Source organism: Diadema antillarum, unplaced genomic scaffold (assembly GCF_040938485.1).
Source record: "Diadema antillarum isolate AM-2024a unplaced genomic scaffold, OU_Dant_1.0 scf00000013, whole genome shotgun sequence".
Lineage (NCBI taxonomy): Eukaryota > Metazoa > Echinodermata > Echinoidea > Diadematoida > Diadematidae > Diadema > Diadema antillarum.
Window position 1 is genome coordinate 484,714 of NW_027270902.1, and position 27,790 is coordinate 512,503.

At 38.3% G+C, this 27,790-nt stretch overlaps 1 protein-coding gene across 1 annotated transcript; it reads left to right on the forward strand.

Annotated features, from left to right (window-relative positions):
• The first annotated feature begins 534 nt into the window (after positions 1-534).
• LOC139721510 (beta-mannosidase-like) lies at positions 535-25,826 on the forward strand. The gene is made up of 17 exons (XM_071632828.1): positions 535-653; positions 965-1,132; positions 3,749-3,895; positions 4,993-5,141; positions 7,610-7,809; positions 9,403-9,470; positions 13,606-13,790; positions 14,315-14,471; positions 14,996-15,300; positions 16,591-16,670; positions 18,017-18,207; positions 18,578-18,757; positions 20,121-20,218; positions 21,241-21,385; positions 21,994-22,199; positions 22,699-22,902; positions 24,010-25,826. Exons 2-17 carry the CDS (start codon positions 979-981, stop codon positions 24,241-24,243), a joined length of 2,703 nt encoding a protein of 900 aa, XP_071488929.1. The 5' UTR covers positions 535-653; positions 965-978; the 3' UTR covers positions 24,244-25,826.
• Positions 25,827-27,790: the final 1,964 nt, after the last annotated feature.

The following is a 27,790-nucleotide window of genomic DNA, read 5'->3' on the forward strand; positions in this document are numbered from 1 at the left end:
TTAGGTGAAATTTCATTCCATTATTTTGATAATGATAGGCCTATAAAATAATTATAATCGAGCAGCATGATAATAGGGCCTACCCGATATTATGTCAGCGTTAAAAATGAATCTTTAGATTGCTCAGGAAGATGGCGGCTTCAAGCATCGAACATCAATGGCACAAATGCACCTGTGCAATTCTTTTGTCCATCCATAGACATCTTCTTGAACTCATCTCTTGAACCTCCTTGATAACAAACTGCATGAAGAGCGCAATATGTATCAGGTGACATACATCGTGGCTTGTAGGCAAGACGTTATGAAAATCTAATGAAATATCTGAAGTACATTTGAACTATAGATTTATGTAAGAGTGCGTAAAATTATGATTAGGACTAAATTTGAAAGTGGAATAAAGTAAGCAAAACAATTCAAAGATATTTCATGAGCCTGAAATAAGGAATACAGATCAGGAGTGATGGTAATTCTCTTTGTACAAGACTAGCAACGATAACAACATCATGATCACATGTGTATGAACTACAGTGGTATGAACACTCTACGCCACCATCGCGTTCACTGTCTACGACCGAACGAGCTCCTGCCACACTCTCGCCGCTGTTTATAGTCCACTTTCAATTTCCTCAGCTCGTATAAAATCCACCCATAAAGTATGTATTCATGAATAATCCTTGCTCGGATTTTTTTTTTTAACTTTAAGCAGAGATCGCAATCCCGATCACTAGGTTCTAACTGTTTTTGTTGGCAGTTTGTGCAGCGGGCGCGGGACCGTCGCCGTTGGCAGAGCATTCTATGTACATTGTACATTGACGACCGCTGCGCTGTGAATGTAGATCGAGGCCTGGCTGGCCGAAGCGAAGCAGTTCTGAATCTCAGTTTCATACAATCGGCATGGCTTTTCTGTATCGTGTGTGTGTTTGCATGTGTGTTATTGTACCTTGACTCTTCTCATTTGTTTCAGAACTCACAAATGAAATGCAGTACAACTCAATTCAACCGTGGCAGGGAACAATGTGGAAGGAAGTTGTTTATGTTCTGGTGATACTAGTGTCTTTTGCTGTAAGGCAATCTACTGGAATTTCAACCTTTGACCTCGCTGGAACATGGAAAATTGTCAATGGAAATGGCAGTAAGTTACCATTCATATCATTGCATTGGAAAATCTCATGTTTCTGTCATAATGTATTCTTTGACCGACAAGTATGTCTAAGGCGAAAAACTTCTCATTTATGATAATGACATTTGCTGGGTCAGTTGTTCGAACAACTGTCAACTGACCCAGCAATTGTCAATATTGAAATGAGAAGTTTTTCGCCTTAGACATACTTGTCGGTCAAAATGTATTCTATGTATGTGTACCACACTTTTTTGTGTAGTAGACTGTGTGAGAATCCCCCTGTACCTGTACCTGTGCCTTAGGCTGTCTGTGGTCTGTCTTGTAAAACCTCTGGAGGACGTGCCGGGCAAAAACCTTTTTTATACTACAACTGTACATACTAACTTTTTTTTTTTTTAAACTACCTTGCCCTTTGCTTAATTCAGATGGGGATGAGAGAACCCCCCATAAGAGTCCCCTGGTCCTCTACTTTAGTACAATTTCAGCATATGTTTCAATGGAAAACAGTGGGCGGCCATTTCTCCTTGACAGAGGTGGCAATTTCTATTAAATGCGCAGACATGCACATGTACACTTTGCCACAAACAGGTCAGTGGCAAGGTTTACATGTGTGCGCATTAAGTGTGTTCCATGTTCGTCTTGAGACCATTTAGAGCTTAATGGAGACCCCTAGCATGAGTCTAAGCACAACTCTTGGAGGTTGTATGTGCTGGACTCATGCTAGGCGTCTAGCAAAGTAGCATGATCATTACCTCAGATTACGCCAGACTTGTGCTTTTTGTACCATGACCATTTGGAATCCTCATTGTGTGAGGTAAACAGGGCATGACATGAATCTCAGAAGTTGTGTCATGTTTGGGGGACTCTAGTTGGGGTATAAGTTTAAAGTGTGACAAATTTGTCAAAGGTATAAGCCCAAAATGTGACAAATTTGTCAATCAGTTGCATAAAAAACAAGTCAATACAAGAAATTTATCAATTTAAACACACTCTCTCACTGTTTATTTGCAGTACTTGATATTAATTCTTCTCTCTCATTTTCACTTTTTAATATAAAAATGATGATTTGTTCTAATTTTGTCATCCCTCCTGCCCATCAAAACAGGACACTAGATCGATGGAGCATTTCAATTGCTTTAAATCTATTATTATTATTACTACTACTACAGTTATTCTTATTCTTATTACTATTATTATTTATTGTTATTATTATCATTATAATTATTATTATTATTACTCTTGCAGGAAAGCATACACAGATTTCTATGCAGTGTTTGACACAGCTCTTCTATGGAATGCCATTTGTAGCCAGTAGTTGGCTGGGAGACTCAATAATTATTAATATGCGAATAGATTTCTCATAGAAGTTTTTATATGCCTCTTGATTCCCATGAGTCAATGAGTGTGCAGCATTAAAACAAACCATTAAGGATGAACTGATTTTGCTACAATGTGCATTCTCCATAGACACCTGCCCAAGTATACTAGGGACTCGTCCTCAACGGGTTAAAAGTTGACAGTGACCATTTGTCCTCATGTTCTGTCAGATTTTTTTTTTTCATTGATGCCACTTTCATGCCAAAGGACCATGTAAAACTATAAATACATTTCCTTGCATAGCATAGAAACTAAGGAGTAAAAAGGGCATTCATATCTTGTATTTCATCCTGATGAACATTATGTCAAATCAATCATGCTATAATATTCTTATGTGCATGAGAGACTTGATGTAAAATGTCTCCTTGTTTTTAAGTTGTATGTAATACATGGTGACACAGACTTTACTGCTGTAACAATTGCCCTGGTCTTATTTTCTCCAGGGAGGGGTAGTCTCCAGGGAGGTACCCCTCCCTGTTTTCTCCAAGGACTTAGAATGAGGGTTAGGGTTGTTATAAGGGATATAGTGGGTTTTTTGTGGGTTGAATTTATGTTTGGCTTAGTGTGCAGATCTTTCATGGGAGCAATTGTCACAGGAACAATTAAATGTCATGGAACTGTAGTGTAATACATGTGTATTCCTGGTAGTGAATCCTCCAAAAAATTAACCTGTTAAGGACGAGTCCCGAGTATACTTGGGCAAGTGTCTATGGGAAATGCGTGTTGTAGCAAAATCAAACCGTCCTCAAAGGGTTAAGCATATTGTCTTATTTATACATTTACCAATATTGTTTGATTCAGGATCTCTTTCAGTTTTATTCAATATGCTAATTGCTAACTTTTTTAATTTATAGGATGATTTGAAGAGTTGATGAAATGATGGACCACACATTTGTGTATTGTTGCAGTATGGTTATTTCAGTGGTAAATTCTTTAAAAAGGTTGATCTTAGAGCAACCAGACAAAGAAGTTAAAAAGGGCGAAAAGATCTTAGCCTAGAGAAATGTTGTATTGATAACAAAAGTGAAGAATTTGAAGGAAATGTGGTACATAGCTGTATCAAAGCATAGATTTGAGTGTTGGAAATGACTGTACAAGAAGAATTTAAAGATGTAGATAAATGGTGAAAGATGCCACTCATCCTGCACTCAAGCATTGGACAAGAGTTGCCTATGATGATTTACAGATACAATTTGGGAGAGAGAGAGACTGTTGTATTAAAATATTTTTAACGTAATGTCCACTCCAAAGGCATTGGAGTCTCTGGCCACGTTCCGGGCAGTGTACACACTTCCCTCATCAATGCCAGTATCCTCTCTGACCCCTACTACCGCTTCAATGATGACCTTTACCGCTGGGTTGCCATGGACAACTGGACGTACTCTTTGGACTTCATTGGTGAGTGGTGGTGTCAGCCCTGGCTTTCAGAGCTGATACTAGTGGTGATTCAAATTATTATCTTCTTAAGAGGACTTCCTTTCTTTAATAGCAATACTAGATGTTTGATGGAGGTTGACAGTGTCTTTGTTCTAAGATAGTTATATACTGCTCCTTACACAGATGGTGTTAAAAGCAGATTCTGTATTTACAGTGTTAAATACTGACAACAGATTGGCCAGATCGTGGTTCTATCTAATTGTTTAACATTGTCGTGATGTCTGATATGCCAATATAAACTGGTTAGTACTGAGGAATATCCATCTCATATTTGCACATGCATTTAACCATTTTTAATTGTTTTGTTTTGAAATCGCATAAACCAAGTTTGATAGGCTGTGTCTTGACATCCCATATTCTTAATATTCTCCAGCTGTGTTTGATATTTAAACTTGTAGGCCCTAAGTACCAGAAAGGCCTGTGTCAACATATAGCTCACTCTGAAAATCTCTTTTGATGGCATACAAAGATTTCTTTGTATTTCAAAAAGCACTGCCATATCATCATTGATATGTACTGTACAAACTGTACAGTACTGGTTTAGTGGAGGATGCAGCTTGTAACATTTTGTGAGCTATTTAGAAACCACTCTATAAAATGTTTAAGAGCGTACAATTCTAAGGGGAACCAAAAGTTTATTTGATGAAAATCAGTTTTGAAATGACTGAGATATCTAAAAACAAGGTGAAACAAAGAAATCCTAATAAAAGCTAGGGCCTGTAAATGTTATTAGGATTGCTTTTTTGATATATCTCAGCCATTTTAAGGCCAAGTATCATCAAATAAATGTTGTATCCTTGAAAGTATATGCTCTTTCATATTTCATAAGAGGTTTCTTATTATCTCACCAAAAAATTTTATAAACCTGAATCCTCACCTCTACCAGTACTGTACAGTTCCTTTAATTTCTCCTAGAGTGAAGTCTGTTTTCTAGTTACCTTACAATAAAGGGATGTCATTTTCAGTGCACTGTAGCTTTACAACCATGAATTGAGTACTGTTTTGTGATTCCATTTGTGATACTGGGGCCCAATTTCTTATCTGTTGCCATTTTGCAGTAAAAGATGATTTTGCTGATAAGAGCAATGTGAAACTGGTCTGCAATGGATTGGACACAGTTGCCAATGTGATGCTGAATGGAATTCCTATTGGACAGTCTTCCAACATGTTTGTGCGTAAGGTGTGGGATGTCAAGAAAGCTTTGAAGGTAAAGCTCCATGCGATTGTATTTTGACTTTTGAATGAATATGATAATAATCATACTATCACAGGAAAACTTTCTTTGGACTGACTAAAATGTCAAATTTTTCTTTTTTCCCACTCATAATCATGTAATTAGTCAGACAGTAATAAGCCGCAATAAACTGTAGGCAACAAGTTTGAATATTTGAATTATTTTAAGTCTGGGCAGATTGAAAGTAATTTATAGTTCTGCCGCATGGAATTGAAATGAAAATTCTTTTCAAAAAAGAGAGAAAAAAAGAAGAAAAAGAAGAAGATACCTTAACATTTCATAAAGTTTGTGGTCCAAGTCAAACAACTTGTATATTGTTATGTTTTGGTTGAACGGGATCATTAGAAGCTATGCAGAAGAATGATTAGCAACATACAGTAATGGATAATTTGAACTTAGCACTTTTAGGGTGGGGGGAGGCTTCTTTGGCAGGTCCTCTTTATACTCGGAGGGTCACATTCTAAGTCTTTTGCTTTGTACTTGTGCAAAAAAATGCTGAATAGATCTAATGCATTTAACTCTTTATATGCTATGTTCACACGCCCCAACTGATCAGTCGATGGCGTGCCAACTTTGCATATTCAGCTCAAACGCACAAACCTGCCCAAATCAATCAATAAATCACCAAGTGCCGCAATACGATGGAAGCGTTTCTTGCGTTTCTATTCCTGTCAAATGTTGCATGCATTTTAAGTGGCGTTTGACTATCAGGGGGTGTTCCCTTCTTGATTTGTGAGTAAAATCTAAGTTTTTGTCACTGTTATGTGTGCAAAATTAATGCCCCTACACGAATGTAGGTACTGGCCATTTGAAAGGCAAGCAATCATAGATTTGTCATACAATTATTTACATCAAAGCAAATCTTGGCATTTATTCTACACCTTTTGTCATAACATGTCCAGGGTAACTAAAATCTATAAAAGTCACACAGATTGAAAAGCAAAACGTTTTCCCAAAGTATAGTACATCGCGGTCACAACATAATGTGGCACACAGTGGGTTTGCACCATGGCACATAAAGAGTTAAGGGGTGAATGATGGTGGAGTCTTGATACTGAAGAGAGGTTTTCAATTAGGTAAACCGCAAGTTGTTACAGAAACAAAGGGGGACTATTTCTAGGGGGTTATAATAGACATCAATTCGAAGTAATGAATGGGGGATTATTGGCAGGGAATGTAGACAGGATGTTTGGGGTTGACTCAACCAGGTCGTAAATCGTGGTTTGATTATGGAAAGTTGGGGCTGGATCTTATGTCTGATAAAGTGGGACAACAATGAGATCATTCTGGCATACTAGTGGTATACTTGAGGGATGATAGAGGTCAGTGACTGGCTAGTTGGGGTGGGGTGGGGTGGGACAGTGGATAGCAGGTCAATGACTGGCTGGAGGTAGGGTGATAGATAATGGTCATCATAGTGGAATGGAGGGGGTGTAATGTGGGAAACTTGCACAACAATTTATAGCAGCAGTGAACAAATTCAACATTCCAAGTGCTTGTGAATGATGTTGCTTTTGTACAACATTATATATGTCCACAGATTTAGAGTCCATATCACATGACATGTCACATGAGTATTTTCCAGACATGTTGTTACTAACCATCATGGGACCAGGGCCAGCAACAGCTTAAAGGGATTATAGAATTTTGGTTGAAACCTATCTTCAGGTTTTTAGCATTTTTTGGCGAGATAGGTAAAAGTCTCTCATGAAATGTAAAAGAGCATGTAATTCCAAGGGGAATTCAACATTTATTTGATGAAAATTGGTTTTGATATGGCTGATATATCTAAAACAGAGCAATCCCAATAGTCAGGTGGGACCAACCTTTTATGACGACTGCTTTGTTTTACTCTGTCTTCGAATGTCTCAGTTATTTCAAGACTGGTTTTCATCCAATAAACATTTCCTCTTAGAATGGCGATGCTCTGTACTACTTCATAGGTAATTTCTTGGTATCTCACAAAAAGTTAAAAGCCCAATCCTCGTCCCCACCAATACTTTACCATCCCTTTTACAGTTTCCAGGGTCCTGCAAAGACTGTTGCATGCATTATGTCTTTCTTGAAGCAGTTATCGGGGTCATCCAGAGGAAGGTGCTGTAAAATGAGAAATGTTCACATGCATTTTAATTTCATGAATTTTGCAAAGACAAGATACCTTGGTATGCAAAATCAAACTGCTTACAAAAGTTTTGTGCTTTGAATGCCAGTGGTAATTCAAGTAAAATGTCATGCCCCAAAACAAGCTGCCAGCTCCATTTTGGGAAAATTTCATACTGCCAAAATATCTTTCTTTACAGTAATTGCAATTTATGTTAACATGTAGAAGTCTTTGTGACGGGATCACAATGTCTTAAAATCATAATGTTATTATCAATCCAGTATCGTAGCATTAAGTATTAAGTGAAAAATTCATTTCACCTGTAATTATTCAAACACAGGTTGGCCATAACACCATTCAGGTGGCCTTTGAATCTGCTGTCACCTATGCAGCCTCCAGATTTAGTCGCTACCCCTATGATGTTCCCCGAGACTGCCCTCCAAGTGTTCTCCGGGGCATTTGCCATCGGAATTTCATCCGCAAGGAACAGTGCTCCTTTGCCTGGGACTGGGGCCCGGCCTTTGCCCCTGTCGGCATCTGGTGAGGATCAAAATTTCTTGAAAATATTAAGACCTTAGAGAATTGCCTGTCTCCCAATTCATGCTTTTTTGAGATATGCTGAATTAAAGGGCCTGTACAGTACTGGTTGGGATGGGGATTCATCTTTTGAACATTCCTAAGTGAGATAATGAGAAACCTCTTATGAAATGTGAAAGAGCATGTAATTTCAAGAAGGATTCAACGTTTATTTGATGAAAATTAGTTTTCAAATGGCTTAGATATCCAAAAAAGTGATAATAATAAAAGGCGACAGGCCACACCTTTTATTGGGATCTCTTTGTTTGACCTTGTTTTTGGATATCTCTGCCATTTCAAAACCGATTTTCATCAAGTAAACTTTTGATACCCCTTAGAATTGCATGCTCTTTGACATCTCATTGAGTGGTTTCTGAATATCTCTCAAAACGTTAAAAGCTGAATTTTCACCTCGACCAGAACTGTACACACCCTTTAAAGCATGATTTTCCTTGTTTTTATTTTTTATATTCCGTTTGGAAAATCTGGTTTGTTCAGCAGGACTTGGTTTTGAAAGTAATGTGGTTGTGATGGTAAATGCATGTTCAGTGCACTTAATGGGGTTTTATTTTGTCAAAGACTATGATTGTGTACACTATCTGTTTGTTTGTATTTTTTCTTCTCTTTCTTTGTCTTCCCTGTTGTACTGATGCTTTTAAATTTGTGTTAAAGATTTGCTTAGAAATCAGTGTACAAAGAGAGCAGTGTTCAACCCACCCCACGACCAGTGGATATTGTTTGAGATAAGCAGCTGGGGGAATTAGAGAATTGGTCAGCAAGACTGCCTTTATTGGCTTTATTGGGAAGGAACCTCAGGTTAGGGGATTAAGGCAGCACACACTGCGAAAGTGGTGGTAACACTTCAACAAACAAGACTTTTGAGAACCAGCTGCCCAAGTTTTATCTCAGATTCTTTTAAGATAAGAATCACTCCATCAGAGAAACACCTTGCAAATAATCATTCTCACCAGTGGAGGCTTCCTATAAGAATTCCAGAGAATTTGCTGATGCAACAATCGGGAGAACTGATGAGAAGCAAAACATGCAGAGTGAGATGGTAAGAAAAAAAAATGAGGAGGAAGAGAAAGAAAAAGTAGGTGCATTCACGCTTGAATTTCATATGGCAATTTGTTGGCCCCATTCTTCTTGGTTGACATACCACAATAATAGATAGAGTGGTAATTTACTTGGTGCTGTTCTAATTCACGAAATACTGTGGTATTTCTGGTAAGCATTGGGCATATCGCCATTGGGGAAAAGACACAAAGTATTTCAGGTTGGCTTTTGTTCAGTGGTATTTTGTGACACTTTATTCACACTAAAATCTTGCCTGCGTATTTCGTGCGAAGTTTGAGTCACCGTCCTACAATATATCTCATGGTATTTCCGGGTATATTTTCACTTACATCAACAAACACTGCACAAAATACCTCAGTAATTCACCATGACTGTAAATGCACCTAGTATAAGGATGAGATGCTACAGTATCTTTTTATGATGATGCTCTTTTAGATTCCTTTCTTTTGTTTTATCTTTTTGTCTCTTTGACTGGGCCAGGAAAGATATTTATTTGGAGGCATTTGACAAGCCAGTTATCAGAGATGTAGTGGCAGTTCCATACAGAGGTAAGGAGCCTGGTTGTTGTATTACCAGTTAGAGTTTAGGAAAATATTTAGTTTTTTTTTTTTTCTTTTTCCGTCTTTATTTTGCTTCTTCACAGATTAACAGATACAGAATTTTGACATTGCTGCATATAAGTACCGTATAATGTTTTCTTTTTTGCAATGGTAAAAAACAAATTGTAATACAATGCAAGGGGGAGGCTAAAAACTCCCTCATTTTGTACCAAAAACAAAGAACCGAGTCCACTCAGCTTGTTGGGCTCAGCCACAACCCCAACATATTCTCAGTCATGTTTCAGGGATGATTTAATCATCCCTGCAAAACTTTCCATCCCCACTTGTCTACAGGCCGAACAAGCCAGTCCAAACAGAGTCTATAATCATATTGATCATGACAAGTGCAGAGGTTTGAAAATCTGAGTTAAAAATGTAATTGACTGTAATTAGAATTTAGGAATGTAACTGAGCCCAATTGCTTAGACTGCAAGTAACAAACACCATTTGGTTCTATGAAATGTTAATTTTCCTTTTCTATAAGCTATAGCTCTTTCAACCTTTTCTAGATAAATTATCTCATTCTTAAACTGATCAAAACTTAAGGTCTTGTCTTGACATTTGTTACGGAAAATAAAATGTTTTGCATATAAAATAATGGTGTTTACCAGAGTCTTCTGGGTGTCAATACCAAAACAGATATCAATACAGGTTAGAGGTGAAGAAAGTATTGCAGTTCTTTCTAGCCACTTCGTAACGTTTTGCCAAAAGGTTCGTACATAGTCACAGTAAAAAAACAGATGGAGCAATGTTTGCTCTTCAGTGTTGCATAAATTACAATTTGGGGATGATTTTATACCAATTTTAAATAAAAATTTGTTTGTTGCAATTATACGGTGCAAAAACTTAAATTGAAAGGTTCTAATTTTTGTATCTAATGTGGCAAAGAATGAAATATTGAAACGCTTTCTCCATATAATCAAACTCTCAAGAGGTTGTTGCAAATCTGTTTCCCATTTTAACAAAACACGGGAATACTCGGTTGGACAGATCTTTTTTAACAACTGTGAGTAACAAAATTTAACAGGTGATTTATGGCATACAAATGCTTCCAACCTGTCATCAAAAACTTCAGGCTGCTCATCAACATTTACATGTTCTTGTTTCAAAACTCTTTTCCACTCAGCAGGTATAGCTGATAAAATTGCAAAATAATCTAAATAGTTTGAAATAGGAAGATTAAATTCAGCCTGCAATTCTTCAAAAGACTTAAAAAAACCATTTTCTCGTATCAAATCTCTAACGTAAAATATACTTGCATTGGACCACCTTTTGTAAAATACAGTTTTGCCTGCTACCTTAATAAATGAGTTATTCCAAATCGATTGCCAAAGTATATCTTTATATCTAGCAGGGTTGTAGTATCTGTAATGGGCCCAAGCCTTTAATACATCAATCCAAAAGAGATTTACAGATAAGTGGTTACAATCGTGTGCACTAAAGTTTCCTCTGAAAACACTCTTTCCTCCACATTTCTCCAGAAAGAATTTAGAGAACAATTTCCATTTTTTGGTTCCTGTTTGAGTTTCTTCCTCGAGAAATCTCTTTACCCAAGATACTTTTAATGCCTGACAAAAACTTTCTGCATGTGGCATTTTCAAGCCTCCATTTTTGTAATCATCATACATAATAATACGTTTTATACGGTCAGTTTTTTGGTTCCAAACAAAGTTGAACAGGAGTCTCTGTAACTCATCAAAAAAACGTTTTGGAGGATCTTGTATGTTACTGAATAAATACACAAACTTAGGCATCACCAGTGACTTAATTATAGTAATTTTTCCTAACAGTGTCAAGTTACGGTGTCTCCAAATGTTCAGTGTGCTTTCCGTTTCTTTCAACTTTATTTGGAAATTCTGGTTAAAACAGTCTACACTTCCTCTTAAAGGTATATATATTCCCAAGTAAAATAAATACTCTGTTACCCAGTTCATCTGGATATCTGAACACAAAGTGCCACTCCACGGACCAAGACAAGCGATGTTGCTTTTTTCAATATTAACTTTCATCCCAGATATTTTTTGAAAAGCAGACAGTAAATGAAATGTGTTTCTTAAGTTCACTTCATTAGCAGATAAATATACAATCGTATCATCAGCGTATTGACTAACTCTGAGTTCGACTCCATCAATTTTAATGCCAGTAATGTTCTTACTTTGCCTTAACATGATACCTAGGATTTCAACTCCAACTAAAAACAAATAGGGTGATAAAGGGCAACCTTGTCTGACACCTTTTTGCAAATTAAAATTGCTTGAAGAATATCCATTGTTAATTACACAACTGGATATGTCCGAGTACATCACTCTAATCCATGTAATGAAGTCGTCTTTAAAACCAAAGGTTTTTAAGCAAGCTATTAAAAAATTCCACTCAATATTGTCAAATGCTTTTTCAAAGTCTATTGACACAGCTAAACCTTTGAATGGTTTCATTTGACAATACTGAATCACATCTTTCAATAGTCGAATATTTTCTCCAATATAACGATTTTTTAAAAAGCCCGTCTGATCAAAATCTATTAAAAAAGGCAGGACTTTCTTAAGTCTATTTGCAAGAACTTTTGCTAGAATTTTATAGTCATTGTTCAGAAGTGTGATAGGTCTCCAGTTTTTCAAATGGAGCTTATCTTTACCCTTTTTTGGCAGTAAAGTGATGACACCCCGCTTCATCAGTGTAGACAGCTCTCCATCTATAAAACATGTGTTAAAAACTTGACATAGTATATCTTTTATGTCTTGCCAAAATACCTTGTAGAAATCTATAGGAAGGCCATCACAACCCGGAGTTTTTTCACTTGGAATTGATTTAACAGCCTCGAAACACTCATTTTCAAATACCATGCCTTCACAGAGGTTTGCCTGTTCTTCTTTTAACATAGGCATTGAAATATTATCAAAAACTTCTTTAATGTCCCTTTCTTCAACTTTACATGATGTATATAAATTTTCATAAAAATCCTTTTCCATAGTCAAAATTTCAGATGGGTCACAGACGATCTCGTCATTCTTTTGAAGTTTTTGAATATGTTTTTTGTTGTAATTTCTCTTCTCCAAATTAAAAAAATATTTTGTATTTTTTTCACCATCACTGACCCAAGAAGCCCGGGTTCTAATCATTGATCCCCTAACAAATTCTTCTTGAATTTTAGTTAATTCTGCTTTCTTGTTCAATAACAACTTTTCTAGATCATGATCATCAGGATTTTGATCAAAATCGTTTTGAAGTTTTTCTATTGATTTTGCTAATAGTTGGAAGTTATGTTTTAAATCTCGTCTAATCTTTGAAGGAAAATATTTAGTTAGTGGTAAGAGAGAAAGTGTAATTTCAATTCAAAGGTTTGCTTTCATTTCGCAATCATACAAAAGCAAGAATTTTCTGATTCAGAATTTGGTATTTTAGTAAATACTGATGTGATTAGATATCCCAATCTCATTTTTTTTGGTACTCTATTGTGAATGAGCACTTCTCTCACTCTCTCTTTCTATCTTATAGTCTGGTACAAATTGTACTTTCCACATCTGATCTGTCATCCATGCAGGACAACACTCCGTGAAATATATGAAGACTGAATAGAAGTTGATGTAAATATTCAGGAGCATTTCCTCAAAGAACAATAGAAAATACTAAAAAACAACAGCAAAAGTAATATGTCTGACAACGAGTTTTATTGTGAGTTAAAGAAACTGGAAAAAATGAGAAAAGAAATTGGGATTCCATCAGGATTTGAACGCGAGACCTCTGGATGCTAGCTCGGTGCTCTACCGACTGAGCTATAGAAAGCCCTAGTTCAGTGTTCGTCCCAGAAACCCTAAACCGAGCATTGAGAATTAAGGGTTTCTGGGACGAACACTGTACTAGGGCTTTCTATAGCTCAGTCAGTAGAGCACCACGCTTGCATGCGCAGGTCTTGGGTTCAAATCCCGATGGAATCCCACTTTCTTTGCTCATTTTTCCTGCGTGATAAATTATAGTCATTTCTGGTCAATTTCCGTCTATTTGCGTTAATCAAATAAACTGTTACTGCACATGACATATCACCAGCTTTGCGTCTCATTTTGCTTCTTGTTCTTGATGACGTCAGGTGGAAAACCCATGTCCTGGTGGCTGAACATCACAACGCACTTTGACCTCGGAAACATTGGCGAGGGACAGACAGTAGCTGGCGCCCTCTATGTCCAAATACCCAGCCTGTTGGTGAACAAAACCTACCCAGTGTCCATCAATGAGGATGTCACTCAGATTAGTCTTCAAGTCCAGGCCCCGCAGGTGAGATATTGAAATCTAGTGTTATCTCCAAATTGCATTCTCAGAAGTCCCTAGTGGTCAACACATTGAAACACAATCAGGGAAATTGGGGCACAACACCCATGTAGCATCTGGATGGGACTGAGCTTTATAAAACTTTTGTAACAAGTTGAACTATGCATTGTTTCATTACTCTAGCCCACCTCATCAGCTTTCCTGTGACTATTGCTTTGAATTTTCTTTTGCAGTATTTATAACTTTGATTATTGTCGCATGTATTGTAACTCAGTTGTGTACAGTTTTGTTATCATGTATACTGTGATGTAACATTATTGTACTTTTTAATTTACCCCCCCCCCCAAAAAAAAAAAAACCACCAAACAAACAAACAAACAAACAAACAAAAATGGATATGTCCACATGACAAATTATCTTGAATGGTGCATCTATAAAACCATTCATCATAAATGCTATTTCCTATCTTTGGAAATGAGTTTATATTGTCAAAAATTTTATGTGAACTTCCGATCATCAAAACACTTCAGGCGGAGACATGGTGGCCTCATGGCTACGGATCCCAGCCACTATACCCCCTAACAGTCAGCCTCAAGACCACCAAGTCATCCGAAGTGAGCCAGAGGGATCTGCGTGTCGGCTTCAGGACAGTTCAACTCGTACAGGAGAAGATAGCAAATAGTACAGGTGAGTTTTTGTGTCGCGGACACATGACGGACAATGACATGCAGGGACGTAAGCAAACATTTTTTTATATCTAAGTCAGTCATATATGTATACTGGCGGCTTCCATTGTAAACAGTCCTCAGGACCGGCAGTTTTCTTTCATTTTATAGTTATTTTGTTATAGCTGAACAGCAAAGTACATAAAGATATTTAGATAATTTTTGAAGCTGAATTTTCCATCATTGTAAAGAGAATTTTTAAATTTCTGTGTTCATTATAATTGGAGTGCACCATATTTTAATGTGAATAACATGTTGCGTTATGCTCTGCCACGATACTGTCTGGAGGAAAGCACCTTCATTCTTGTGTTATTCTTTCATTCCTTATCAGGACCAACAAACCCTTCGACACATCCCAGCTGTATCTGGTGAAACTTTCATTTGTTTTGCGAACTGCTCATACAGTTCATCTCTGTAACCTAAGATCAATAAAGTATTCCTGAGATCAAATTTTTCATTTATTCTGTACCAATCCTCCCACTTTAGGGCTCTCCTTCTACTTCAGGATCAACAACAAGGCGATTTTCATCAAGGGCTCCAACTGGATACCCGCCGACGCCTTCCAGGAGCGCATCACCCCGGAGAGGTTGTCCCGCCTCTTGCAGTCGGCAGTGGATGCCAACATGCATGCCCTGAGGGTCTGGGGAGGAGGCATCTACGAGCAGGACCGCTTCTACGAACTCTGCGACGAGATGGGGATCGTCCTCTGGCAAGATTTCATGTTTGCCTGCGCCATGTACCCTACGGACGAAGACTTCCTCCAGTCTGTCCGTGATGAAGTGACCTATCAGGTAAAGAGGTCATTCTGTTAATAGGTAGCAGAACTGTCATGGGCACCCCAGTTAACTCATTGAGGACAAACTGATTTTGCTACAACACACATTTCCCATAGACACCTGCCCGAGTATACTCAGGACTCGTCCTCAACGGGTTGACATTTGCAACAATTTTTTAATCGTCGTTGCCAGCATGATACTATTCAATGTACATAATGTACAGCTTAAGGCCAACTGTCCCTGGGATATGATGAAACTTTTGCAAATTTTGTGAGGAGTCAAGATTTGCAAAAGAGAAAGGTTTTGTCTACACAATGCATTGAATGCCAAATGCAGTTGGTAAAAGTTTCTTGCCGTCAAAAGGTTATGGGCTTCAATTCTTGACAGTTTCATGCTGCGATTGCTTCTGGTTGTTCAGTATGAAAATGCTTGTGAATGTTTAGTTTATTCTGTGTAATATTTATCTTGAGGTCAGTTCCAGGCCACTAATGTACAGGACTAAGGTTACAAACAGGATTATTTTATTACTCTTCCGATTTAGAAAAAAAATAGTAGGTATCATGCCACATAAAAGGAATGATATGAAATGGCAACCACATGATACAGCCAAGTTTGAAAGTTCCATTACCCCTTGCAAATATTTGTTTCTGTTTCCTTTTCAATGTTTTCATAAATTTTGCAAAGATAGTGCATCCATTTAGGTATATATGAAAATTAAATGCTGGTGTAGTTTTTCTTTTTGTCCAGTGGGCATTGTTTAAAGGGTATATAGGTATACAGAATTTTCCCATCCCTGTGTTATCAAGAAATTCAGATTGCCTTTTAGCAGAAGTTTGCCAAGATTCTTTCATACAATTAAGAGAGATTCACACCCCCCTCCACCCATTGTGCGCTTTTAGTGCCAAATTTTCACAGAAATCCCTGTGCACTTTTAGCGCCAATAAGCACAGAAATCCCTGTAAGTGTAGCATTGTGCACATGGTCAAAATCCTTTGCACAGAAAAGATTGCAGGGGTGGTATAGTATTGGTGAAGAGAAGGATTTGGCTTTTAACTTTTGCGAGATACCAGGAAACTACTTCTGAAATAGTACAGAGCCTACCATTCTAAGAGGACTTCAATATTTATTAGATGAAAATTGGTTTTCAAATGGCAGAGACATCCAAAAACAAAGTTGAACAAAGCGATCCAAATAAAAGGTGGGTCCCACCTTTTATTTGGATCACTCTGTTTTGGATACTATAGGCAAAGTGTTGTCCCTGACATCAGAATATCAAACCTTTGATTACCTTTGCATGTAATACAGGTTCGACGACTCAACAATCACCCCTCCGTCATAGCCTGGAGTGCGAACAATGAGAACGAGGGCGCTCTACGACAAAACTGGTAAGATCCAGCTTTTAAACCACATATTGTATACAACCATATATTTCGCGAGTCTAAATTTTTGTGAATTGTGAACTCCCAACGATTTTGCAAGTGGTTAAATTTGCTATCGTGGAGTCCTTTACAGAATGGATCGCGAATAGCACGTGACTCGTGAAATTTGCGAAAATAAAAACCTCACAAAATATTTGGAGTATACAGTATCTGATCAGACAATCCAGCACTACCCAGTTCTGGTGACTTTTACATCAGAGCCTGTCTAGCATTACAAGATATTTTACATAACTCAAGACTAACGGGTAGTAGGAGAGTCTTCATATTTTACTGTCACATTCTTAGATATGGAATGCTAGAGGGATAGGGAGCACATGTGTCTTATTAGGTCCTATAAAATTATATTCTTCTATATCTGGCAAGCGTTCGGTATAACAGTGAGAAATTGTATCTTAAATTTCTTTTTGACCCTGTCAGAAGATACTCATATAGTGTTCTTGGATATAAGGATCAAACATTGACACAGTAAAAGTGTTTTTCTTTTTGCCAATGAGTTAATTTTGTGATGACCGAATGGGATGTAAGTTTGTGGTTCATTGTATTATTCACATCAGTCCTATTCCAGTCAGAAAGACCCTCTTCGGTCAAATGTTCTGCTCTTGTTTCAAGGATTACCACAACAGAAGTATGTAAAGCATCGCTGAACAATTGTTTCCTGCTTGAAAAGATCTTAGCTGCATAGTCCTACACACTAGCAGTGTCTCTGACATTACATTGTAGGTAAACATGAAATTATGGACAAAATTTGCTGAGGCAATATTATCACTGAATTGTTCAAAACAATGAAAGTCTGTGTGTAACACGATTTATGCCAAACCGACTTTTGTGATCATAGAAGATGTTAGAACAAACAATGTCAAAACTGGTGTGTGTATGATGATATAGTGACAGCTCATCTTTGAGAAAACTTGTGTACTTTTGTGCCACTTTTTCCATTTCTGTCGTATCAGGGCAATTACCCTCCGAGGGAAATTAAGCTGTGGCTAAATACTGGTTAATGATAAGGTTAGAGTAAAGATTAGGGTTATGGTTAGGTTTAGGGTATAGAGTTTGAATTAGGGATTGGATTAGGTTCAGGATTAGGGTTAGGATCAGGGGAAGGGTCTGGGGTAACTCCACAGGGAGTAATTGCCCTAGATTCCAGAATCATAATCCATCTTGATAAGCAAATTTCAATAATTTTTAAGATTAAGCCACCACCACAATATCATGTTTTGTGGCTTGAATATTCTAGCTCTGACTCAAAAGAGGCATTGCTGTTATTTCACTTGCTCTTCCATTGTACTTTCCAGGTATGGCACAAATAAGAACTTCACACTTTACGCCAGTGACTATGTCACCCTCTACATCGGTGCGATCCGGGAGATCGTCGTCTCCAAGGCAACTGGTCTGCCTTTCATGAGTTCCAGTCCCTCCAATGGGATACAGACCCAGGAACAAGGCTGGATTGCGAAGAACCCCCAGTCTACATACTATGGAGATGGTACCGTTTAAATTTTGCCTATAATAATAAATCAATTAATCATGATTTTCCATAGAGTTACAATGGCACAGAAAGATGCTGTACACTGATGGTGCAAGCATGGTTTCAGTTAGAATGTGGCTACAGAATTAAATTTGACTGGTTTGTGAAATAACACTAAACAATTTAGTAGTGATTTTTATCAGCCCTTTTCTTGTGTCTTTGTGAGAAATGTGTACCTCACTTGATATGCAGCTAGTTTTGACAATTCTGTTTATTAGACAATAGAACTTGCCTATAAGGAATGCACAAGGAAGATAGAAAAAGGCAGTCTTTATGAAAATGAAACTAGACTGAGGCTGTCACTTTGATGGTATGTTTCCCCTTGCAGTTCATTACTACAACTACAACGCAGACTGCTGGAATGTCTCTAGCTATCCCAAGCCCAGGTTTGCCTCGGAGTACGGTGTGCAGTCCTGGCCCTCCTTTGAGACCCTCAGCCATGTCTCCATAGCAACGGACTGGTCTTACGACAGCGCTTTCAGTGCGCACAGGCAGCACCATGCATTAGGTAATTATTTATACAGCTGGATTATGGAGGCATCTCTCCACTGACATCTTGTCTGTTTGCCTTTTGTGTCACCATTGATGTGTCAAGGAGAGTTATTTTGTCAATCATGTATGTCAGATAAAATTGCTTTAATTTCAGTGAGAAGGTATTAGGTGATACAGTGGAAACTCGATATGAAGAGATCGGGGGGGGGGGGGCATTTCATGAAGCGTTTTGTCAGATATTTTTCTGAGAAACTGTTACAAGCTACTGAAATCCTTGCATCTGATTGGCTCAGAGCATATTCGTCCGACAACTTTGTCGGACAAAATGCTTCATGAAATGCCCCCATAACAGAATACCTGCTATAACAAACTAATTTTCTTCGTAATTTATTTCTTTGTTTTGTATTGTTTCTTCACTACTGATACAACAAAATATTTGATACAAAGAACAAATTGTCTTAGTCCTCAAGAACAAGTTATACTGAGTTCCACTGTATATTAAGCCTACAATGTGCAGTTTTTATTCTGTCGAAGCCAAGGTGAATTACAGAAGTTATTAGGTGTGGGTTTATATAAATCAACAGAAGGCAGACAATTCGGATTACAGAAGAAGATGCAACCTGTGCATAGATATGCCCATTGCAATGCTTTTATGGAGAGATTATGATATCAGGGGCCTGTTTCATAGAGTTGCGGTTGATCTTACGCTCAATTTATAACTTGGTGAATTGATCGTAAGTTCAATATTAGGATTAAGCGTAAGTCCTGTTTCAAATAGACATTTACGCTTGATTTCAAGAAAAATCAAGCGTAACTTTCAGTAGATTGAGTGTTATTTGCGATCAATCGCAAAGTTGTTTATAAAACGTATTTTGCGATTGTTTGCAACTTACTCTCAATCTTTATGAAACAAGCCCCCGATATTCAAAGTACTGTGAGAACACATACTGTCAAGTCATCACTTACTTAGTGACTCTGCAGAGTCCAAAGTTGATTTGTCTTCGAGCAAGCATGACAAAGCATACTAAAAGTTTTAAAAAAAAATTCTACTCATAAGCAAAATGTTCTCTCACCTGATCATGTTTATCCAATCCCTGACTTGGTATTTGACAAGCCCATATCATATCATATCATTTTTCGGGCTAAGCGACTCTAAAACATATTTGCAGGTTCTTGAATTTGCACTGCGCAGTTATCAACCCATTGAAAATGTGCAGAGAAAATTGTGGAGATATTTTTGCGAGTTTCAGAATTTGCGCTAGACAGAAGTAGCCAAAAATACACTAAAGTTAATGTACTGCAAACATTTTTGCATTTACAGTATCTGAAAGCACTAGAAGTAGTGTGCTATCACTCTCTAATTCTTCCCCAATTCCCAGGTCAAAGTCAGATGCTTGCTGCTATTCAGAGACACTTTAACCTGCCGTCCTCCAAGGACCCGCTGAAGTACTACAAGGATCTCCTCTACTTAACACAGGTATGCCAGAGACTGTCACAAATCACCCGTTATCACAGTTGCATCATGGTTGCATCGTGGCTGAATTGCCACCCTGCCACTCCGTGAATTGCAATAAACGTCATGTGCAGCTACCATGTTATGTCATAAACTTAAAACTATTGACTGTTGTTATGACTGTTGTAATTTTGGTTTGTATTGTCCTAATGTTTCTTCGTTTTTTAGTCTTTTTGTGCACTTAGAAACATCATTATAAAGCACCTTATAAATGCAATTATTATTATCATTATTATCATGACACTGGCATGTAATATCTTGAACTGTCGTGGTGTTTCTTGCAAATTGTAGGCAGATTTCTTTGTGTGTGTGTGTGTGTGTGTGTGTTTTGTAATATCTCCAAGGTTTTTGGTCAGCCTTTACCTCTGTCTCTACATGAGAACATTTCATGAGAGTGGTTTTCTGGTAGAATATATAATCAGTTTTTATATAGTTGGCCAGTTTCTATGTTCTACAGTCAGTCTTTTAGGTACGGGGAACCCGTATTACGGTGTACAAGCCCTCTTACAACAAGGGACCGCTTTTGTAGGTTAATTCGGCCTTTCTGATTTTCCATCCCTGTATTAAACTGGTGTCTTCTTTAGTACCGTTTGTAATGAGGTACCGGTTAACAAGGTAAAATTGGCAGTTGCAGCTAAGTAACAGAAACAGTGTCTCTCACTATGTGCACTTTGAAATATATCAAAAGGATGATGTGATTTGTGAGTGATTGAGGAATTGAGCGCTTCATATTTAGTTTTGTGAAATACAGCTCTGCATTGGTGGAGCTGGATTTCAAATGGAAACATGGTCAGAGGCATTTTGTTCTTGTAAAAATGCAGTTACTGTGGGAATAATTTCAATGCCCATAACTGCATGGCTTCCACAGAATGTAGTAACTGCAATCAAGTCTTCTTACAGTGATTGAAACTTTGTTGTGCGATGGGATCCTTTATTATGCAGTAGAGTCTTGATATCAGTGTGAGTTTACTTGTTTTCTTGATCAGATATCCCAGGCACTGTGCATCAAGTTTGAAACGGAGCACTACCGTCGGCTGCGTAGCCTGTTAATGGACGGACAGGGCCACTGTATGGGGGCGCTCTACTGGCAACTTAACGACATATGGCAAGCTCCTACATGGTCCTCCATAGGTAAGCAGAATCTTGCTTTTTTTTAATGTAATTACTTGTTTTAGTTTTATTACTTGTAAAAATGATGCTATGGATCCTAATCATAACATTTGGGCGAGAGCTGTAATGCAGCCAGTCATTTATATTGCTGTCAATAAAGGCCCGACTTAACTTATCATTAGGCCTGGACTCATTCATAGCATATTGTCACAGCCATTTTCCATGTTCATTGGTGCCTCATAAAATCAACTTTTATCTCCCTCTCCCCCCCCCCCCCCAAAAAAAAAAAAAAAAAAAAAAAAAAGAGAGAGAAAAATGTATGGTGTGAATGATGTGACAGATTGCAAGGTTAATTTACATGTATCACACCATCATTGATGTTTTCAGAAAATGCAAGTATGTAATTGTGCCCTTTTTTTCAATATGTTGGATTTCAAGAACTTTTGTGCTGTGGCAAATAACTGTGTCTTATTATACTAGACTGTGACACATTTGATTGAGTGTTTGTGCATATTTGTATTTTGTTGTACAGCAGATGTAATATTCACATAATTTTCACTAAATACAATATGATATGAGTACATATATCGTTTTCTTTACTTATATGTTATTCGTGGTATATCTTACAGAGTATGGTGATAAATGGAAGATGCTTCACTACTATGCAAAAGACTTCTTTGCACCTGCCATGTTGTCGGGTGTGGTCCAAGACGGCGACCTCCTAATCTATGGAACCTCTGACACACATACCTTCAGCAATGCAACCTACTTGCTCTCTGTGAGATCGTGGTCTTCTTTCACTCCTGTTTTCTCTTCAGTTGGTGCTTTTTCTCAAGTGAGTATGTTGCATTAGAAGCAAATATAATCTTGCCCTCACACATCAGATAGTGTCAAAACAGCCTCAGTCCCATTTCATTAAAAGTTGTTATGAAAGCAGCTCTTGCTGGAACAGCAAGTGTCTTGTTGTGGTAGTGACAAGAACCCTGCTTCCTGATTGGCTGTTACTACTAGAAGTTGCTATTCTACCATATTTAATGAAAATTTGACCTGGAAAGGGAAACTTCTACCGCCGGGAATTTCGCAGTAATGTATTTTTTACGCCCATGACTACACTGCTGTGCTGCAAGTTACGACTCTATCACTTTGTGCTCTGTTTATGTGTTTGTAAAAGTCAAACATGTATAACAATAATATGAATTTTCAATTTGGGGAAACAGGAATGCATTATATGCGGTCAGTTTGATTCAATGCAATTTTCTGTAAGAATTGTAATAGAGAAGAATATATAGAATATGTTCAGTGAATGTCATTACTTTCCCCCTTTACTTGATCAGCCTGCTGGCTCCTCCAAGCTGATCCTCCTGACATCTCTCGCCTCACTCCTTGGCCTGGGAAGATGTGGCGAGGATTCCCAGGTGCCGCCAGAGACGGCGTGCTTCATCACATTAGAAATCAGTGACCCCGAAGTAGCCGCCCCTGTCAACTTTGTCTTTCCTGCCTCCTTCTCAGACGTAGGGCTCAAGAAGGCTAATATTGTGGTGAGCAAAAATGTCATATCTTATTTAATACAGTGTTCAACATTGGTGGTGGCCCGGTGGCCCAGGGCCAGTTCAAATTGATGTTGGCCCACCAAATTTCCAAAAAGGTTATCTTTTGGTGGCCTGACTGTGTAGCTAAGATTCAAAATGGATTGTTATGTTTCCTTTTACTTTTAGGCTAATACACTTCTTTTTTGGGCCACCAAAATTACAAATCTAAAGAATTTAGTGGTCCAAATGGGCCACCAGAGGGAAAAAAGTTAGTGTCGAGCCCCGTTTTTATGTGACTGTAATAAATTCAAGGGCTCTAGGGCAATTACCCCCTGGGCAGTTACCCCAAACCCTTCCCCTTGCTGTTATCCTAATCCTAATCCTGAACCTAATCCTAACCCTAACCCAAACTCCTAACCTTAAACCTAACCCCAACCCTAATCTTTGCTCTAACCTTACCACTAACCACTCTAGCTCTTGAGGGGTAATTGCCCTGATACAAATTCAAGAAACAAACATGTAACCATACCTGCCATAGTTGATTCTGCATTGTAAGAAATTCTGCCAAGAGATCAGATTATCAGCCACATCACTGAATAGTCTCAAAGATTCAGTAGTAGAACTCTCATCTGGGACCTATTGCATAAAGCTTTTTACCAGAATGAGAAAATGCGGGTTACTTTTCAGTTTTTCCTGTGTGAAAGTCAATGGCAGAGTCATACTTACCTGAGTTTTTACTTTAACCAGTTTTTTTTCTCGGGTAAAAGTTTTATGCAACAGGCCCCTGGGCTTACTACTGCAAGCCAAATAAACATTTTGGTGCATCGGTTAGTTTAAACTATAATTGCTAAGTTCTACAATTCCAAATAAATTCCAGGATAAATTGTGTGCTATATATGTGTTTCTTTTTATAAAGTGTCATATGCACACACTTCTTTCTACTTCAGACCAACTATTTGTCACAAATAGTTTGATTTACCACCTCTCCATTAAGTTGCAAAGATCATGATAACATGTGATCAGATTATTATATACTTCATTCAATGAAAATGTGTAATATCTAAAACTTGATGTATCACTTGACATAAGATACCTCTGAAAATTTTGTGTCTGCAGATCACAGCAGTGACTGCCATGGGTTCAAATCAATTCAACATCACATTGAAGACAGACAGCGTGGCACCTTTTACCTGGTTGGAGAGCAGTAAGATAAGGGGGCGCTTTTCGACGAATGGCTTCCTCTTCTACAAAGCCTCTGTTGCCGTGGTTTTCTTTGCCTGGCAACCAACTTCTTCCAGTGAGCTGGCTGGTAGCCTGAAGGTATCCTCTTTAATGGATATCTATAGTTGATCACATTCATTTTATACGAAAAAAATTCTCCAAGCGTGTCGTCATCTTCATTTTGTGTTGCCATGACAATGTTTCCTTAGCAACTACACTCTCCTAATGTGCCTCATATTACAAGACAAGACCTGTCCTCTGTGGTACATATTATATACTTTGTTTGCACATTTCATATGCTAAGAGTAACCTAGGTGGCATAGGGATGAACACCAGAAGAAAAAGAAGAATAAAGTCCGCGGTTTAAGGTAAAGTGTGCACTTATTCCAATCATGAATTACCAAAGAAAAAAAAAATCAGAAAATGCTATAGCCACTTTATTGGACACATTTCTTTTCTTTTTTCTTTTTTTTCTTTGCTGATATCTATACATTGATTCCTGCAATACCATGTCTTCTTGACAACCTTTTAAATAAATTCTTTTTATGCCTCTGTTGCTGAAATGTGCAGGATATGTACTATCAGTAATGCCAAGTTCTGTCAATGTTCTGACCCTTTTTTTCACTTTTTTGCACATTTCATATGCTAAGAGGAACCTAGGTGGCAAAGGAATGAACACCAGAGGAGAAAGAAGAATAAAGTCTAAAGTTTAAAGTAAAGTGTGCACTAATTTTCAATAACGAATTACCAAAGGAAGAAAAAAATATCAGAAAATGCTTTATCTACATTATTGGACAAATTTCTTTTGTTGTTGATTTTGTTTGCTGATATCAATACAATGATTCCTGCAACACCATGTCTTCTTGACAACCTTCTGAATGAATTCTTTTTATGCCTCTGTTGCTGAAATGTGCGGGTTATAATAACTACCTTATAGCATTTGTAATGCCAAGTTCAGTCAATATTCTGACTCTTTGATGAGGATGAATAGCAAAGGAAAATACTCAGGTACATGCTTGAAACAAAGGATCTTTCTTCGAGATGTGTAAATTATAATGAGATTGTGTAATGACAGCATTATCTCAACATAGACTTCCCCCACTATAATTGAAGGTATGAATCTCTCATTTGTGTGGCTGGCTAAGTAGCTAAGGAAAACGTTCAAGTACAGGGGAATCCCGTTATGATGAGATCCTCGGTTCGGATTGATTTCTCTTGTTATATCCGGACTCTTGTCGTATCCGAACATGTGTGGGGAAAAAAAAGAAGATGAATGTATAATTTAAAACTCTCCCCTCTCCAAATTTATACTGGTACAGTTATGTTTACATTCATTGCATTGTCATACTAATGAACAGAGAAGTAGGAAATGCGATGGGAAAGTGCTGGTGTATTCTAGCGATAATGATAATGATAGAAAATAGCTATATTGACACTCGTTATTGAATGTTCTAGATGTGACAACACATGTAATCATGTCGTAGATGGGACCTGCATTTTGTCATATGCATATTAAAGGCACTCAATCGTGGCGAGTGGTTTGTGCGGCACGGAGACGAACGCAACACGCTGCCTCCCCCATTCTGTATCAAATGTAGTGACCCCGAATGAGAATAGCGCAGGCTCAATGGGTCAGCGAACAAAACGCTAGGCTACAAGAGAGCTCTCTGTGCTAATCTCCTAACCCAAAATGGCTGTCCGAGCGAGCCAAGAGAGATTCCGAGTGGACGCCCACTCTCAGTGCGCATGCGCATGAAGAGAGGCCAAAAGAGCCACGCGTCTTCTGGCCTCTCTCCTCCAATCACCGCAGCTCGCGGTGACAATATTTGTGTATGATGCGTACACACACGCGCGTCTTCTGGCCCTTCTCCTCCAATCACCACAGCTCGTGGTGACAATGTTTGTGTATGATGCATACACACACACGCACACACACACATGTGTCTCAGTGGCAGCATTGTCCAACACGTTTATGGATATAGCACCGAGTCTGGCATTACGCAATTGCATGCACAAACTTCGGTCGTTCGGAGTTTACGTACCATTAGGGATGGCGATCGGCTGCCAAATCAATTTTCACATCTAAGAGGAAGAAGAAAACAAAAGATGCAACTACCGGAGCGATGATGTGCTATCCATGCTTGCCTTTAGCTTAACTTGCGCGGATGGGAAGCGTGACTAAAAGTGTCTGAAAGTACCTTTCAGTCTTTGACAAATTGTTGACACCAATCACATAATCAGGGTGACAGTTTAAATTGCAAATTATCCTCTCATTTTGTCATATCTCAGTCAAATACATATTTACACCTGTAGAGAAGAATATGTGAATCAAGCACATTTCCCATAGATTAAACATCCAAATTCAATATGCGATAGAATGAAGATAATCACCATCTGAGAACATGGACAGATTGCTCTTCTCTACCAAATGATTACTAGGGCATGATGATGAGTAGCTTCTCCACTATGACCTGATAATGTGCTATCTCCGAGCAAACAGCTGGTGCCAATATATTCAAACCCCTGCCTGGATTGAAATCCCATCGAGGATGAAGCAGCACTCTCGCTCTTCTGCTTTCATTGCGGTTACCTTCAACTGAAGAGATCATAAACACCTTATTCAAGATTCCCTGTTCCATGGATATCAGTTCTAGTCTTCTTCGTAATGACCTGGCTGACAGTGACGGTTGATTGTGAGAGAGAAGAACCTCATTTCCAGAAGATTTAACTGGACACCTTGTATGATGGTTTCAGCAGACCATTTCATTTCTCGCGGACTTTCGCGATTGAGTTTCTCAAGCTGATCTCTGTTGAAAACTCTAGAAACATTCCTCTCTGCATTTTTTTTTTTTGCTGTTTTAATACTAATAGTTTCGTTTTCTCTCTTCTTTCCTTAGCCAAAAGCTTTGTCAGTCTCAATGTTTTGGTTGTCATGCCTTTCATTTTTTTAGCTCACCTGAGCCAAACCAAAGGCTCAGTGAGCTATTGCGATTGCTCATCGTCCGGCATTCAGCGTCCAGCGTCCGGCGTCCATCATCTGTTGTGCATAAACTTTTTACATTTTCATCTTTTTCTTGAAACCCCACAACCAATTTTCATCCAAATTGGCAGGTAGCATGCCTAGGGGGATGGGATCTCAGTTTGTTCAAATGGGCACCATGTCCCATCAGGGATGGCTTGCTGAGATTCAATGATACAGTGGAGTCAGGGCTGGCTCACTCTCCCTCAGTTGGTGGCTTGCCACATACTGCTTCGAAGATACCCTTTGACAGTACTTCACCCTCATCTATTCGTCTGCATAGGCGCTCGACCTTGCTGTGTAACTCAAACCGTGCCTTTGCAGCCTTCTACCTTGTCTGCTCCTCAGTTCGAGTTAAGAGAAGTAATATTGTTTACTGGGACAGTCCTTTCAATTTCCTTTCCATCTTACGCATATTTTACTTTGTATCTAGGATTTTCCTTCATTTCCATTATTTCTCCTAGGTGAACTAGCGGCCGGTGTAGGGGTCTTCCCCCACGCTTTACACCACCTACCACATGAACTCTTATGAATTCCTTTTCCCCAGCATGGTATGATGAAGGTGGGTGTTTGCGGACATTTCTGGAAATCATGTGCGTGGATGCCAAGTTTGACTTCTTCTTAGCCTTGGCTCGTCTCTTATTTACATGCTTGAGA